Source organism: Pelobates fuscus, chromosome 4, assembly GCF_036172605.1.
Source record: "Pelobates fuscus isolate aPelFus1 chromosome 4, aPelFus1.pri, whole genome shotgun sequence".
Lineage (NCBI taxonomy): Eukaryota > Metazoa > Chordata > Amphibia > Anura > Pelobatidae > Pelobates > Pelobates fuscus.
The window spans coordinates 383221153-383239465 of NC_086320.1; the positions used below are offsets into that span (position 1 = coordinate 383221153).

Here is an 18313-nt window from a genome sequence, read left to right on the forward strand (position 1 = left end):
ATAGATATGCTGTGCCCCCATGGCCATCGATATGCTGAGCCCCCACGACCATCGATATGCTGAGCCCCCACGACCATCAATATGCTGTGCCCCCACGACCATCGATATGCTGAGCCCCCACGACCATCGATATGCTGAGCCCCCACGACCATCGATATGCTGTGCCCCCACCACCATAGATATGCTGTGCCCCCACGACCATCAATATGCTGAGCCCCCACGACCATCAATATGCTGTGCCCTCACGACCATCAATATGCTGTGCCCCCACGACCATCAATATGCTGAGCCCCCACGACCATCAATATGCTGTGCCCCCACCACCATCGATATTCTGTGCCCCCATGGCCATCGATATGCTGAGCCCCCACCACCATAGATATGCTTTGCCCCCACGACCATCAATATGCTGTGCCCCCACGACCATCGATATGCTGAGCCCCCACGACCATCGATATGCTGAGCCCTCACGACCATCGATATGCTGAGCCCCCACGACCATCGATATGCTGAGCCCCCACGACCATCAATATGCTGTGCCCCCACCACCATCGATATGCTGTGCCCCCATGGCCATCGATATGCTGAGCCCCCACCACCATAGATATGCTTTGCCCCCACGACCATCAATATGCTGTGCCCCCACGACCATCGATATGCTGAGCCCCCACGACCATCAATATGCTGTGCCCCCACGACCATCGATATGCTGAGCCCCCACGACCATCAATATGCTGTGCCCCCACGACCATCGATATGCTGAGCCCCCACGACCATCAATATGCTGTGCCCCCACGACCATCAATATGCTGTGCCCCCACGACCATCAATATGCTGTGCCCCCATGGCCATCGATATGCTGAGCCCCCACGACCATCGATATGCTGAGCCCCCACGACCATCGATATGCTGAGCCCCCACGACCATCGATATGCTGAGCCCCCATGACCATCAATATGCTGTGCCCCCACGACCATCGATATGCTGAGCCCCCACGACCATCGATATGCTGAGCCCCCACGACCATCGATATGCTGAGCCCCCACGACCATCGATATGCTGAGCCCCCACGACCATCAATATGCTGTGCCCCCACGACCATCAATATGCTGTGCCCCCATGGCCATCGATATGCTGAGCCCCCACGACCATCGATATGCTGAGCCCCCATGGCCATCGATATGCTGAGCCCCCACGACCATCGATATGCTGAGCCCCCACGACCATCGATATGCTGAGCCCCCACGACCATCGATATGCTGAGCCCCCATGACCATCAATATGCTGTGCCCCCACGACCATCGATATGCTGAGCCCCCACGACCATCGATATGCTGAGCCCCCACGACCATCGATATGCTGAGCCCCCACGACCATCGATATGCTGAGCCCCCACGACCATCAATATGCTGTGCCCCCACGACCATCAATATGCTGTGCCCCCATGGCCATCGATATGCTGAGCCCCCACGACCATCGATATGCTGAGCCCCCACGACCATCGATATGCTGTGCCCCCACGACCATCGATATGCTGAGCCCCCACGACCATCGATATGCTGAGCCCCCACGACCATCAATATGCTGTGCCCCCACGACCATCGATATGCTGAGCCCCCACGACCATCAATATGCTGTGCCCCCACGACCATCGATATGCTGAGCCCCCACGACCATCGATATGCTGAGCCCCCACGACCATCGATATGCTGAGCCCCCACGACCATCGATATGCTGAGCCCCCACGACCATCAATATGCTGTGCCCCCACGACCATCGATATGCTGAGCCCCCACGACCATCGATATGCTGAGCCCCCAATCTGTAGTGAATCACTCCCAGATATATATTGTATACATTCGCACTTCCATAGTGAGCAAAAAGGGGCAGCTGTCATGTAAATGGCCATATTTTGTTATATTTATTGGAAGGAAGTACGTCCATGCTTAACTAGCGATCCATCTTCCCCACTCACTTCTCGCACTCTGATTTCTGGACATGTAGAACAGTCTAAAATTGTCTGGGATATTCCTGTTGAAATCTCAGTAACTAATCAATGAATTGTCAGTGTGTGCATACATGTAGGGTTATAGACTGTCTGATAATTATGTAAATTGCATACAATTAGGGCCATTAAATTCACTTCTTTACAATAGTGATGGAAACCAATGGCTCCCTCCAACTCCCATCACCCTCAAGCAGTACTGTCCCAGTAATGGAAACGGTGTTAAAACTTTTCGGTTCACTCTAATTCTTTCTTATAATTCTACTAGACAGCGACGTGGCAGACTGGTCCTTATCTAACAGGTGACTCTTACAGGGTAACATGAGATTCGCTATGCAGGACGATTCAGTTGTGATAGAAGACGAAGATCTGCTCGTTTACATCGCGGATTTGACCTGCTGCAACCCCGAAAATGTTCGAAAGACATTTCTCTACAGAACGATGGCGACAGGAGGGGGCGACGTCATTGAAAAAGGTCACAGCGTCAAGGAAGCTAGCTATGGCAAAGACGCCTGCGCCAAGGTACCGGGTGTGAACCAGGGCTGGGTGTGGAGAAGGGAAATAAATAAATATCTTGGCAATTAGGGCCAATGTGTCACAATGGCTGTCTGTGGGAAGTGGCTGCATGGCCAGCGATGTGGAGTTAGCGCAGCTCATAAGTAAATTTCTAATAAAGATGACAAATTAAGTAGGGGTTTTACGTCCGTTTAAATGAAAATAGTAAATACATGTCGGTCTTACCTTAATGGGTCTGGGTCCAATCCTTTCCTTACTGGGGAGTTTGAGGTGTAAGATGTTAAGAGATTTTGTGAATGAGACTCCAAATTACATGCACTGTTCTGTAGCTAAAGTCCCTGCTTAAATACGGTGGGTTTCTGTCAGGACCATTCTGTGCTGAATTGTTCCGTTTTCCTATTATACAGTTAATATTTCATTAGTTATTAATTAGTTGATAAGTAAGATCTCTTGGACCACACATTTAGAAGTATAAACCAACTACCACTAGGGGGCAGCATGTGAGGACTGTATCTGCCAGCCGGGTAGTTACAGAAAGCCTTTAGTGGAATGATTATTATTATTATTTTGTTATTTATATAGCGCCTGCAAAATTCCGTAGCACATGATGAGGCTTTAGCATGGGCCAAATGATCCCGATTCGACCCGCTATATCCTTACACATGTCACCTTTTGCTTTGTATAGGAATTGATGAATTGCCATGCTCCTGCATAGAAATGAATCCTTCTCCAGGGTTGATATCTATAGATACAGAGTTATTTCACTAGTAAATCGCCCGTCAATGTGGGCAGCGTGTAAAACATCTTGTTTAATAGACTAATTGAGGAAATAGCAGATTTCCCCAAGGTAAAACGATGACCAGGAGTCAATATTGGAATCAATTATAAAAATAAAGTACATAAAATCAAATAAAAACAAATTTAACCGTGGATATGGTTTATATAGGAATAGCTAGTTTAAAATAAATAAATAATAATTCGAATCCAAATGTCATTATAAATCCAAAATATAATGACCCAATATTTAATCCCAAATCAAATGAATGGTGAGTGATAGTCGGTAAATGTAGCAATGGGGAAACAATGACCGAATACAAATGTAGCAATCTGTCCGGACTGCAATATAGCATCAATCAGCGTTATTATTATTAATATATGTGTTTCTGGCACGTAGAGCATTTGGTCATTATGTGACATTTAGCAGTATATACACTTTGTTTGGAGTTACTAGTTTTACTTGATATTTTTCTTCATTTATTACAATTGATTTGCTTACTTATTTTCTTATATGCAATTAAAGTATTTCTATACAGTTCCTGATATTTGACATTTCCCCTCATTATTATTTTTCCAAGTATATTTTTCTAAAGTATTCACAAAGTATCCCCCTATTTACATGGAGTAGATAAGATCGCCACCTGTGTAGCTAAATTTACAAAGAGTGTGCTTTACTTTACTGTGCATGATCAATTTGTTGACCAAAAGACTAAAACCCTCACAAAATCTGAGAATTGCGGTTGGCTGTCAGGGGATGAGTCCCCTGTGTAAGGTCTGCCGTCTGCCACTGTATATGTCACTTGCCCCTTGGCTGGCTCTGTGTGATGGGAGCTGCGAAGGCTGTTCGGCGCTAAAGTCAAGTTCGGCCTGCGTACCACCATGACTCCTTCAACCTCGGCTCCTGGTCACCTTTTTACCTTGGTGAAAGATCTATAGTTATTGTTTATATCAGGTGTGGTGAACCTCGGACCAGTTATTGGAGCGTTTAGACAGTAATCCCCTACTCCCACTACTTTCTTATATAATACTTAGATTTATATAGTTGTATTATTTTCCTTTGTTAACACATATACTGTAGGAGTGTTGCTGGACATTACTGTTAGGTTGGTGCAGGTCGATTTACTAAAGTCAATTTCATATGTGAAGGGACACTATAGGCACCCAGAACACTATCTCATTGAAGTGGTCTCAGTGCAGTGTCCCTGTTACTCTTAGTCTTGCAATGTAAACATTGCTGCTTTAGAGAAACTGCAATTATTACATTTCAGGACTCAGACTGCCTGTAGTGGCTGTCGTTCAGACCACCACTAGAGACACTTCCTGGTGGCTCACCGACTTATGGTTGCCTAACACTCTGTATGAGGACACCCAGTGTCAGTAAAATCCCCATATATAAAAGCACTGAAGCAATGCTTTCCTGTGGGTAGGGCCTAATGCGCTTCCAGCGCTCGCTGTGCATGCGCACTAGACCCCCACATCGGAGGAGGCGGAGCTCCGACCTAGCACTGAGGGAGATCGGTGCTGGAGTCGGGTAAGTGTTAAGAGGATTTTTTTTAACTCTTTATGAGTCGAGGGCGCAAGGGAGGGGGAACAGATAGCTGTATGAAGTAAGCATATGGTGCAACAGCATAGAGTGCAAAAGCATATAGTGTAATAGCATATAGTGTAATAGCATATAGTGTAACAGCATATGGTGCAACAGCATAGAGTGCAAAAGCATATAGTGTAATAGCATATAGTGTAATAGCATATAGTGTAACAGCATATAGTGTAACAGCATATAGTGTAACAGCATATAGTGTAATAGCATATAGTGTAATAGCATATAGTGTAACAGCATATAGTGTAACAGCATATAGTGTAACAGCATATAGTGTAATAGCATATAGTGTAACAGCATATAGTGTAATAGCATATAGTGTAATAGCATATAGTGTAACAGCATATAGTGTAATAGCATATAGTGTAACAGCATATAGTGTAACAGCATATAGTGTAATAGCATATAGTGTAACAGCATATAGTGTAATAGCATATAGTGTAATGGCATATAGTGTAAAAGCATATAGTGTAATAGCATATAGTGTAACAGCATATAGTGTAATAGCATATAGTGTAATAGCATATAGTGTAACAGCATATAGTGTAATAGCATATAGTGTAATAGCATATAGTGTAACAGCATATAGTGTAACAGCATATAATGTAATAGCATATAGTGTAATAGCATACAGTGTAATAGCATATAGTGTAATAGCATATAGTGTAACAGCATATAGTGTAAGCATATAGTGTAATAGCATATAGTGTAACAGCATATAGTGTAAGCATATAGTGTAACAGCATATAGTGTAAGCATATAGTGTAATAGCATATAGTGTAACAGCATATAGTGTAACAGCATATAGTGTAATAGCATATAGTGTAACAGCATATAGTGTAACAGCATATAGTGTAACAGCATATAGTGTAATAGCATATAGTGTAATAGCATATAGTGTAACAGCATATAGTGTAATAGCATATAGTGTAATAGCATATAGTGTAACAGCATATAGTGTAATAGCATATAGTGTAATAGCATATAGTGTAACAGCATATAGTGTAACAGCATATAGTGTAATAGCATATAGTGTAACAGCATATAGTGTAATAGCATATAGTGTAATGGCATATAGTGTAAAAGCATATAGTGTAATAGCATATAGTGTAACAGCATATAGTGTAATAGAATATAGTGTAATAGCATATAGTGTAATAGCATATAGTGTAATAGAATATAGTGTAATAGCATATAGTGTAACAGCATATAATGTAATAGCATATAGTGTAATAGCATACAGTGTAATAGCATATAGTGTAATAGCATATAGTGTAACAGCATATAGTGTAAGCATATAGTGTAATAGCATATAGTGTAACAGCATATAGTGTAAGCATATAGTGTAACAGCATATAGTGTAAGCATATAGTGTAATAGCATATAGTGTAATGGCATATAGTGTAACAGCATATAGTGTAATAGCATATAGTGTAATAGCATATAGTGTAACAGCATATAGTGTAATAGCATATAGTGTAACAGCATATAGTGTAATAGCATATAGTGTAATAGCATATAGTGTAACAGCATATAGTGTAATAGCATATAGTGTAATAGCATATAGTGTAACAGCATATAGTGTAATAGCATATAGTGTAATAGCATATAGTGTAATAGCATATAGTGTAACAGCATATAGTGTAATAGCATATAGTGTAATAGCATATAGTGTAATAGCATATAGTGTAACAGCATATAGTGTAATAGCATATAGTGTAATAGAATATAGTATAATAGCATATAGTGTAATAGCATATAGTGTAATAGAATATAGTGTAATAGCATATAGTGTAATAGCATATAGTGTAATAGAATATAGTGTAATAGCATATAGTGTAATAGCATATAGTGTAATAGCATATACTGTAATAGCATATAGTGTAACAGCATATAGTGTAATAGCATATAGTGTAATAGCATATAGTGTAATAGAATATAGTATAATAGCATATAGTGTAATAGCATATAGTGTAATAGAATATAGTGTAATAGCATATAGTGTAATAGCATATAGTGTAATAGAATATAGTGTAATAGCATATAGTGTAATAGCATATAGTGTAATAGCATATACTGTAATAGCATATAGTGTAACAGCATATAGTGTAATAGCATATAGTGTAATAGCATATAGTGTAATAGCATATACTGTAATAGCATATAGTGTAACAGCATATAGTGTAATAGCATATAGTGTAATAGCATATAGTGTAATAGCATATAGTGTAATCATATAGTGTAATAGCATATAGTGTACAGTGTGGCTATGTGTCCTGAAATTTGAAATTCAGTTTGATTTCACTTTGAATTCTCACTTTAGTGACCAACCCTGTTATTGTGCCTGTGTGACGTTGTGCGTGGTAGCATCTCTCCTGAGTGAGATTTCATGGAGTCCTGGCCTTTTAGGTTCCATTCAATGAATATCAGATCAGAACATTGCCATTTCTGGCTCCCAATGTTTGAGCCCATGTAATGGAAATCCTCGTGGCCTGGACCTCGCTGCGTACCATTAAAGGGACACTATAGTCACCTGAACAACTTTAGCTTAATGAAGCAGTTTTGGTGTATAGAACATGCCCCTGCAGCCTCACTGCTCAGTCCTCTGCCATTTAGGAGTTAAATCCCTTTGTTTATAAACCCTAGTCACACCTCCCTGCATGTGACTTGCACAGCCTTCCATAAACACTTCCTGTAAAGAGAGCCCTATTTAGGCTTTCTTTATTGCAAGTTCTGTTTAATTAAGATTTTCTTATCCCCTGCTATGTTAATAGCTTGCTAGACCCTGCAAGAGCCTCCTGTATGTGATTAAAGTTCAATTTAGAGATTGAGATACAATTATTTAAGGTAAATTACATCTGTTTGAAAGTGAAACCAGTTTTTTTTTTCATACAGGCTCTGTCAATCATAGCCAGGGGAGGTGTGGCTAGGGCTGCATAAACAGAAACAAAGTGATTTAACTCCTAAATGACAGTGAATTGAGCAGTGAAATTGCAGGGGAATGATCTATACACTAAAACTGCTTTATTTAGCTAAAGTAATTTAGGTGACTATAGTGTTCCTTTAACTCCGATATAACTCGCCCATCCTATCGTTCCTCGCTCGCCGTGTTACCCGCCGACTGTGGTTTATCTGTCGCTAATGGCGTGTGTCTTGCAGTCTGATACTTTTTATCTGATAAGAATTCAATCAGTTTTTATTTGTACCTTCCTGCAAAGTCTCTCCTTTCTCTCTCTACAGGCCGTTTACGAGAGACTCTTCTGCTGGATTGTCGGACGCATCAACAGCGTAATCGAAGTGAAGGATTATGACGCCCGAATCCACGGAAAGAACACAGTGATCGGGGTGCTGGATATATACGGATTCGAGATATTTGACAATAACAGGTAAGTGCTTGTTTTACATGGGGTAACGGTATGATCTGCCGTTAGATTGTGAGCTCCGATGAACTCTTACCTCGTGTTTCTTCCCAACTGCCCCTAGAGGCCAATTAGAGCCAACAGAAACACGTCCCCAGAAAGCAGGTGACTGTGCGTTAAGCTATCTCAGGGCAGAGCTCTGTACATGGGCAGCCCTGGGACACTTGTCAGCCCCATGCGCATGCATGCCATACTGACAGACCCTTTGTTTGACACATTCAGCAATAGTGATTGAAGTGACCCCCAATAGGCCTATCATGCTCCCCTCTGAATGCCATAACTCCTAGTGTAGCGGTGACGGGGTATGTGTTCCTTGTTCCTGTTCACTTTAATATTATTTATATATATTCCATTTGTACTGCGCTGCAGAATGTGTTGGTGCTATAGAAATAATCACATTACTCTCCATAAATATCCCTACTATAATGGAATTTGAATTTCCTGTCATCAGGTAATGATTGTATTTTTAGTCCCGCTGGAGAACATAAAGGGGGTGTAAAGGCCCTTGTATTGCATGTCTTTGTACTGACCCCCCCTCCCCCCCCCCCTCCATCCCCTGACGCTTCCTGGATGCACAGTGAGGGGCCCAGAGCAGGTAGATGCCAACCAGTCACGTGGCCAGGCCCGCTAGCTATCTCCTGGTAAAATGCCATGGTAACAGCAGCCAGATGCAGAGAAATAAACGGCAGGTGTACCTCCGTAAAGTAATATTACATTTCAATAAAAACGCATTTAATCCGTGAATGCTGGAGGGTTATAACCAAGCCAGTGCCTGCTAACCTTGAATTGGGTGTGGGCTGGCATCAAAGCTAGCAGGAGGACGTCCTAATAGGGCGTCAGGAGAGATACAGCTTGTTTGTTTGTTTGTCTGTCTGTTTGTTTGTCTGTTTGTTGCAGATTAGTTTTCTCAAACAAAACGGAATTTTCAAAATATACAATCCATAGGGTTTATTTACTAAACAGTGAATTGTGGTGAATCGTAAACCAAATTGAAATAATCAGGAAAAACAAGCAAATAATGAATTGCTGTAAATCAGACATGAAGCGAATTCCTGTAAATAACATTATAATATTGTCTAAGGATGGAATGTGTGATATGAACCCACTCTGGGCATTATTTACACACAGTCCATGTTAGAGAAACAGACGATTTGTAAAGCTGATATTTGTATCTGGATTGTACAATTCCAAGGTCAGGTCTGTACGATGGCAGTATAGTGAATAATGCCCAGTCTGTTTCTATCCCAGTATCTGCTTGTGCTGCACAATGATTGCTAAAGGAGTCCGGGAATGGCATGAACACAGGGAGAGGCTACGGCCAGGCACAGAGCTGTCAGAGAACAGTGGAACGCAGGCAGTTAATTGTGTTTGTTTTACCGACACGTGTTTCCCTGTATCCCCGTGCCTGGCTGTCACGTGTCCTTCTGATATTTCTGTTTTAGTGCAGAGTCGAAGTGGCCTATATACAGAGACGGGGAAACAGGGAATGGACAAGGACTCAGGAAACGGAGGGGCTCTACCAGTCTGTCAATCTATTAGCATTGTATCCACCATTTGTGATATTACCCGTCATATAATACACCCTGTACCAAGGGGATTACATCAGCCAATCAGTAGTGATATTACCCGTCATATAATACACCCTGTACCAAGGAGATTACAGCAGCCAATCAATAGTGATATTACCGTCATATAATACACCCTGTACCAAGGGGATTACTGCAGCCAATCAATAGTGATATTACTGTCATATAATACACCCTGTACCAAGGGGATTACAGCAGCCAATCAATAGTGATATTACCCGTCATATAATACACCCTGTACCAAGGAGATTACAGCAGCCAATCAATAGTGATATTACCGTCATATAATACACCCTGTACCAGGGGGATTACAGCAGCCAATCAATAGTGATATTACCCATCATATAATACACCCGGTACCAAGGGGATTACAGCAGCCAATCAATAGTGATATTACCGTCATATAATACACCCTGTACCAGGGGGATTACAGCAGCCAATCAATAGTGATATTACCCATCATATAATACACCCGGTACCAAGGGGATTACAGCAGCCAATCAATAGTGATATTACCGTCATATAATACACCCTGTACCAAGGGGATTACAGCAGCCAATCAATAGTGATATTACCGTCATATAATACACCCTGTACCAAGGGGATTACAGCAGCCAATCAATAGTAATATTACCGTCATATAATACACCCTGTACCAAGGGGATTACAGCAGCCAATCAATAGTGATATTACCGTCATATAATACACCCTGTACCAAGGGGATTACAGCAGCCAATCAATAGTAATATTACCATCATATAATACACCGTGTACCAGGGGGATTACAGCAGATAATCAATAGTGATATTACCGTCATATAATACACCCTGTACCAGGGGGATTACAGCAGCCAATCAATAGTGATATTACCCGTCATATAATACACCCGGTACCAAGGGGATTACAGCAGATAATCAATAGTGATATTAGTCACACACAGCCCCAGATATTGATAATCAGGGCCCCAGTGTTTACATTGGGTGTGATTCCACCCTGACCCATTCGCAGTTTGTGCCATCTGGGTATTTAAAGGCATACTATAGTGCCAGGAATTCAAAGCTGTGTGCCTGGAATATAGTGTGTATAAGGGATGTTGTGTGTGTCTGTAATGTGTGAGGGGTGCACTGGGTGTAGGGTGCATTTTGTGAGGGGTGCACTGGGTGTAGGGTGCATTTTGTGAGGGGTGCACTGGGTGTGGGATGTAATGTGTGTGTGTGTGTGTGTTAGCGGTGCCGTGTGTGAGGACAGTGTCTGTGCCGCCGGGTGGCCGGTCCGGCGGCACACTCTGAGGTGGTTACTTACCTTGCGGCCGGCGGCCCTATCTCCTGTGGTGTATGACTAACCGGTCCGGGGGCACACCCACTGATACTGATAGTAGTATAGCTGTCAGCACAGGAGGACTGAGGGAGGAGGCAGAGCTAACTACCATGCTCCCTCGCAGTTCCCGTAATTCCCAGCACAGGGATTACTCCATGATGTGTACATGCTGGGAATTATGGGAACCGCGAGGGAGCATGATAGTTAGCTCTGCCCCCGCCCTCAGTCCTCCTGTGACAAGGTCAGCAGGGACACAGAAACAGAGGGGTAATAGAAACACACAGGGGAAGGGGACGACGACAAAGAGAGGAGTAACAGAGACACAGGGGATGGGGGGACAAAGAGAGGGGTAATAGAGAGACACAGGGGATGGGGGGACAAAGAGAGGGGTAATAGGGAGACACAGGGGATGGGGTGCAAAGAGAGGGGTAATAGAGAGACACAGGGGATGTGGGCAAATAGAGGGGTAATAGAGAGACACAGGGGATGGGGGGACAAAGAGAGGGGTAATAGAGAGACACAGGGGATGGGGCAAATAGAGGGGTAATAGAGAGACACAGGGGATGGGGTGCAAAGAGAGGGGTAATAGAGAGACACAGGGGATGGGGGGGACAAAGAGAGGGGTAATAGAGAGACACAGGGGATGTGGGCAAATAGAGGGGTAATAGAGAGACACAGAGAATGGGGGGACAAAGAGAGGGGTAATAGGGAGACACAGGGGATGGGGGGCAAATAGAGGGGTAATAGAAACACACAGGGGAAGGGGACGACGACAAAGAGACACTGGGGATGGGGGGACAAAGAGAACGGTAATAGAGAGACACAGGGGAAGGGGTAATAGAGAGACACCAGGACAGAGGGGTAATAGAGAGACACAGGGGATGGGGAGCAAATAGAGGGGTAATAGAAACACACAGGGGAAGGGGACGACGACAAAGAGACACAGGGGATAGGGGGGCAAAGAGAATGGTAACAGAGAGACACAGGGGAAGGGGTAATAGAGAGACACCAGGACAGAGGGGTAATAGAGAGACACAGGGGATGGGGGGCAAATAGAGGGGTAATAGAAACACACAGGGGAAGGGGACGACGACAAAGAGACACAGGGTATGGGGGGACAAAGAGAACAGTAATAGAGAGACACAGGGGAAGGGGTAATAGAGAGACACCAGGGAAAGGGGGAAACAGAGACAGAGGGGTAATAGAGAGACACCAGGGAAAGGGGGAAACAGAGACAGAGGGGTAATAGAGAGACACAGGGGAAGGGGGGACAAAGAGACAGAGGGGTAACAGAGAGAGACAGGGGATGGGGGGACAAAGAAACATCCCCTGCGGCCGACGAAGGTCACACATGGCCGGGTCACAGGAGTGCAGGGGGAGCTAAAGCAGGTACCTGGGTGAAAGATTTCATTATTTCCCACCCGGGACTCTGAAAGTAGATAGCAAGGCAGGGCGGGGAATTACCGCGTGGAGGAGGTAGGGCTAAATGGCAACAGGGACAGAGCTTAAAGCTCCCAGAGCCCCTGGTAACTGCTGGACAGGAAGGGGGACACAGGAAAGAGTCACTGCTTCCCCAACAACTACACTACAAGAGCTGCACTACCTCCTCTCCCTCCTTCTAGCCCATAATGGAAAGAGGTAACTGTGTGTGTGACTGTACTCTGTGTGTGTGTGTGACTGTACTCTGTGTGTGTGTGTGACTGTACTCTGTGTGTGTGTGACTGTACTCTGTGTGTGTGTGTGTGACTGTACTCTGTGTGTGACTGTACTCTGTGTGTGTGTGTGTGTGTGACTGTACTCTGTGTGTGTGTGACTGTACTCTGTGTGTGTGTGACTGTACTCTGTGTGTGTGTGTGTGTGACTGTACTGTGTGTGTGTGTGTGACTGTACTCTGTGTGTGTGTGTGTGACTGTACTCTGTGTTTGTGTGTGTGTGACTGTACTCTGTGTTTGTGTGTGTGTGACTGTGCTCTGTGTGTGTGTGTGTGACTGTACTCTGTGTTTGTGTGTGTGTGACTGTACTCTGTGTGTGTGTGATTGTACTGTGTGTGTGTGTGTGTGACTGTACTCTGTGTGTGTGTGTGTGTGTGTGACTGTACTCTGTGTGTGTGTGTGTGTGTGTGTGTGACTGTACTCTGTGTGTGACTGTACTCTGTGTGTATGTGTGTGTGTGTGACTGTACTCTGTGTGTGTGTGTGTATTGTATAGCTCTGTCTATTGTATAGATATTTCTGTATTGTACCCAGCTCTATGTATTGTATAGGCATCTCTGTATTATGCTCAGCTCTCTGCACTGTATAGGAAATTTTTCAGGAGTCTGGTGCCCCACCATCTTAAAACTTCACCAGCCACCACTGTTACCTCTACTATAATGTAACCTTAATGTATGAATAAACTATACATACACTGTATACCTACTGCACTTACTGTACCTCTCTCTACCCTAAAGTAGTAATAGAAATATCCGCAGTCTGGGAGACAGTTTGATTGCGCTATACCTTGCTTTGCGCCATAGTTTGTTACCATTTTATCACTGATGTTTAATTTTATTTTTTCCAGCTTTGAACAATTCTGTATTAATTACTGTAATGAGAAACTGCAACAGTTATTCATTGAACTGATCCTTCGGCAAGAACAGAATGAGTACCAGCGAGAGGGCATCGAGTGGCAGCACGTGAGTTCCACGTAGATGGAGTATATGGCGTTGTGGGGATCTGTGGGTTAAATTCTGCTATAACATTATATTAGAAGGAACCCATGGCACGTAGACAGATTCCGTGAGTTACCAGGTGAGGGCGCTCTGCTCCCCAGTACGGGGCAGTACGGCAGCCAATCCCATGCAGTATCCCATGCAGTATTTATTGCTGCACTAAGAAATCACCAGTTCTTGCACACAACGCAGTTCCTGGTAGTTCATGCTCCAAGTACTGAAGGCAGGAGATGGCGAGAGGGCTCCAGGTAAGTATACCTCTTCTACCCCTTCTCCCGCCCCAGCTGCTGCCATATAAAAATTACTCTATAAGTGACACTGCCACTTCTTGGAGAATAGATAACCTGGGGCACCACCTGCTGGCTGACCATGTAACACACCATGGCGGTAATATGTAAAATGCTGGGAATGGCTCCCATTCAATGAAGTGCACCTTTTCTTGTTTCCTTTTGCAGATTGAATACTTTAATAATCAGATTATCGTGGATCTAGTTGAACAACCTCACAAAGGCATCATCTCCATCCTGGACGAGGCCTGTCTGACGGTGGGAGATGTCACGGACACCATATTTCTGGAGTCCATGAACAGCAAGCTGGGCAGACACCCCCACTACACCAGCAGAAAGGTGGGACCAATGAGAATCTGTTCCTATGGAACTCCCTTCCCGGCTCCATTAGACTCTCACACAGTCTCCAGTCTGAAAAGTCACGTCTTCGAGAAGGATTATCATTTAAACTGCTAACAGCTCACCCTTCTTTAATGCAACAGCATCATCTAAAAACCAACCTACACTGTAAACTACTCTAGAATTCGACTTTCCCCAAACATTGAATACACCCTACTCTCACCTTGTGTAATTTTACCCCACTCCCCCAAGGATGGGATCTGGTTTAAGCAGGGCCCTCAGCGGTTGTTTCTGTACATCCACCCATTGTACAACGCCGCAGAATTTGTTGGTGCTTTATAAATAATAATATTAAGGTAAAGTGTCACAGGGCTCAGGGTATAACTAGAATTATGGGGCATTGGGTGGGAGCAGGTGATCGCTTTATATTATCCCCAACTTTTTACCTCCGTGTGTTTTGGACCCTATATTTTAGCCTTCGTGTCTGCAGTAATTGGTAACATTAACATTTTCTCCCGTAGCTTTCGACCGCTGACAAGTCCATGGCGTTTAATCGTGATTTTCGCATTAAGCATTACGCCGGCAATGTTACGTGAGTATCAAGTCTACTTAGCTCTGCTAAATAATGGATCTGCCATCTGCTTCACCCAAAATCCTATTTACCTGAGAAGGAGTAATGTCCCTTTATAAACTCTGTGATTTCCTTATTGAAGGATACAAGCCCGATAAACTAATTAAAGTCATTAATTAGCAAACAACTATGAAAAGATATTAAACACAGTTTCGTTACACTATTTTCTTTTTCCAGGTATTCCGTGGAGGGTTTCCTGGATAAGAACAAGGACACCTTATTCCAAGATTTCAAACGTTTACTATATAACAGGTGAGTGAATCGGGAGGTAACAGGAGATAACTGAAGACAATGGGAGATGATGGGAGGCAACGGAAGATGATGGGAGGCAACGTGAGATGATGGGAGGCAACGTGAGATAACAGAAGATAGTGGGAGGTAACGGGAGTCTTCAATGCCCACAGGCTCATCTAAACAGTCATACGGTTGGCCATGTCCCTTTATCTCCTGGAGACATGGACATCCTTGGGGGATGAAATAGATTGGTTCTGTCAAATGTTCAGTTTGTTCCAGAAAGGGGGTCTGGCTCTCAGTGGGTCTCTAATTCCAAAAGGAGCAGATACTATGATTTCCATGTTTATTTCATGTATCCAAGTGATTCTGCCAGCCTTCTCCCCAAAAAGAGGGAAACTCTCCCTTCAGTCCTCCTCTCCAGTTATTAGAACTGTTATTGATTATTCATACAAAACACAACCGCTGCTGTCTATGTATTGGACTCATTGTGCCACACTGCCCTAGGGTTGCCAAACATGATGACGATTGAAGTCCAAGGGGCGTGAAGAGTTAGAATCTGTCCCCCTGGCGATGTTAGTGCACACAGGACTTTTATATAATTCTCCCTGTGGGCAGTGAGCCCGGTGGCCAATATGTGGTCCCAGCCTTTAAAATGGGTTTTGGTGACGGATTTCTGTTTGTATCTGTGAGTTCCACGTATACATTTTGCAATGCAGATACAGCTGGTTTTGTTTTATATGACAAACGTTGTTTGTTTGCTAAAGTGGGTGTTGTTTCTTCTAAAGACGTCCTGAAAATAAGACTGGTTTATAATTGGTATAATTATTGATGTTTAGTTCCACGTGTGGCTGCGTGGATCCTTTCTGTGCTATGTGAGTTGTAATCTGTGGACACCATCAGACACGCAGTGTCCTCTCTTTGCTGGCTGAGTCTAATGGGAGTTGGATTTCCCAGCAGCTGGCGATGCTAGATGTGTGGGATATGCCACCCTGCCTCCAGTGATGGGCACATTCCCATCGTGCATAGTGTCTGCTTCTTGTGTTAGATCTGTCTCAAGCTGATGCCAAGCTGAACCAAGCCAATGACAAATCTGTTAGATGCCAACTTTCCCTTCTGATCACATGAGATCCTGACAGGTAGCGCGTTACTGCATTGTACAGTCTCCCATCTAATATTTTATTTAACAGTGTCCTCCCATCCCAGAGCCCAATTTTCTTGCATTTCCATTGACAAGCGTAGAGCCTGACATTTCTTTTCTCTGCTATAAATAAAGACGGTCTGTGCTGCTATGTGGAGGCTGTGATTCCAGCCAATTAGTAAATTTTTAGTATCTAACAGGAGAGCGATGGCACGACGTATCCTGTAGATCTATAGCCCCGCTGGAGCGTGAACGCCACAAGTGCGCTATATGGGCCGTTCTGGAAAATACATAAATAACCGCTTTAAGAAAACGAATAAATAAATCCATTAAATCTAGCATTGAGATAAAATGGGATTAACTCTTCGCATGCCTGAGTATTTACTGAGCTTCTCAGACAATGCCTTTTATTGTGGATATGTTGAGTGGCTTTTAGCCAAAACTACACTCCTGCTCAGATGCGCCCCCTGCAGGATTTGTTAACAGTTCTCTTAGCCCAGTAAACATAATCATGTACCACATTAAAGGTACAGGACGTTAATTCTCTAAATCACTAAATAGCTGAAGCAGGGACATTTTGGATACAGAGCCAAGCTTGGCATGGTCTGTTTCATTCTCTCAGCATCTGTGTCTTACCCACAGGTTATTAACTATAAATTATATTAATGGCTAGAAATACATCAAAGGGGTAGCGCAAACAAATGTCATACATGGTCTGCTGATATATATCTGAGTATGATAACCTACTGGATTTTAATCCCCCTTCAACGTGTGCCCCCTGCCCTGATGTATTGGATTGTAATCCTTTTCAACCTGTGCCCCCTGCCCCGACCTATTGGATTCTAATCCCCCTTCAACCTGTGCCCCCTGTCCTGACCTATTGGATTCTAATCCCCCTTCAACCTGTGCCCCCTGTCCTGACCTATCGTATTTAAATCCTTTTCCACCTGTGCCACCTGCCTGATGTATTGGATTGTAATCCTTTTCAACCTGCGCCTCCTGCCCCGACCTATTGGATTCTAATCCCCCTTCAACCTGTGCCCCCTGTCCTGACCTATCGTATTTAAATCCTTTTCCACCTGTGCCACCTGCCCTGACCTATTGGATTTTAATCCTTTTCAACCTGTGCCACCTGCCCTGATGTATTGGATTTTAATCCTTTTCCACCTGTGCCACCTGCCCTGATGTATTGGATTGTAATCCTTTTCAACCTGCGCCCCCTGCCCCGACCTATTGGATTCTAATCCCCCTTCAACCTGCGCCCCCTGCCCCGACCTATTGGATTCTAATCCCCCTTCAACCTGTGCCCCCTGTCCTGACCTATCGTATTTAAATCCTTTTCCACCTGTGCCACCTGCCCTGACCTATTGGATTTTAATCCTTTTCAACCTGTGCCACCTGCCCTGATGTATTGGATTTTAATCCTTTTCCACCTGTGCCACCTGCCCTGATGTATTGGATTGTAATCCTTTTCAACCTGCGCCCCCTGCCCCGACCTATTGGATTCTAATCCCCCTTCAACCTGCGCCCCCTGCCCCGACCTATTGGATTCTAATCCCCCTTCAACCTGTGCTCCCTGCCCTGACCTATTGGATTTAAATCCTTTTCAACCTGTGCCCCCTGCCCCGACCTTTTGGATTTTAACCCCCCTTCAACCTGCGCCGCCTGCCCTGACCTATTGGATTTTAATCCCCTTCAACCTGTGCCCCCTGCCCTGACCTATTGGATTTTAATCCCCTTCAACCTGTGCCCCCT

General features: G+C 44.1%; 1 protein-coding gene across 1 annotated transcript in view; it reads left to right on the forward strand.

Moving 5' to 3' along the window:
• MYO1G (myosin IG) overlaps positions 1–18313 on the forward strand; it is a 212900-nt gene that overhangs the window by 39370 nt on the left and 155217 nt on the right. Inside the window, exons 8-13 of the mRNA XM_063452858.1 lie at positions 2321–2527; positions 8139–8284; positions 13779–13893; positions 14385–14555; positions 15077–15147; positions 15364–15438. Coding sequence (XP_063308928.1) covers positions 2321–2527; positions 8139–8284; positions 13779–13893; positions 14385–14555; positions 15077–15147; positions 15364–15438 — 785 coding nt within the window. The remainder of the gene's footprint in view (positions 1–2320; positions 2528–8138; positions 8285–13778; positions 13894–14384; positions 14556–15076; positions 15148–15363; positions 15439–18313) is intronic.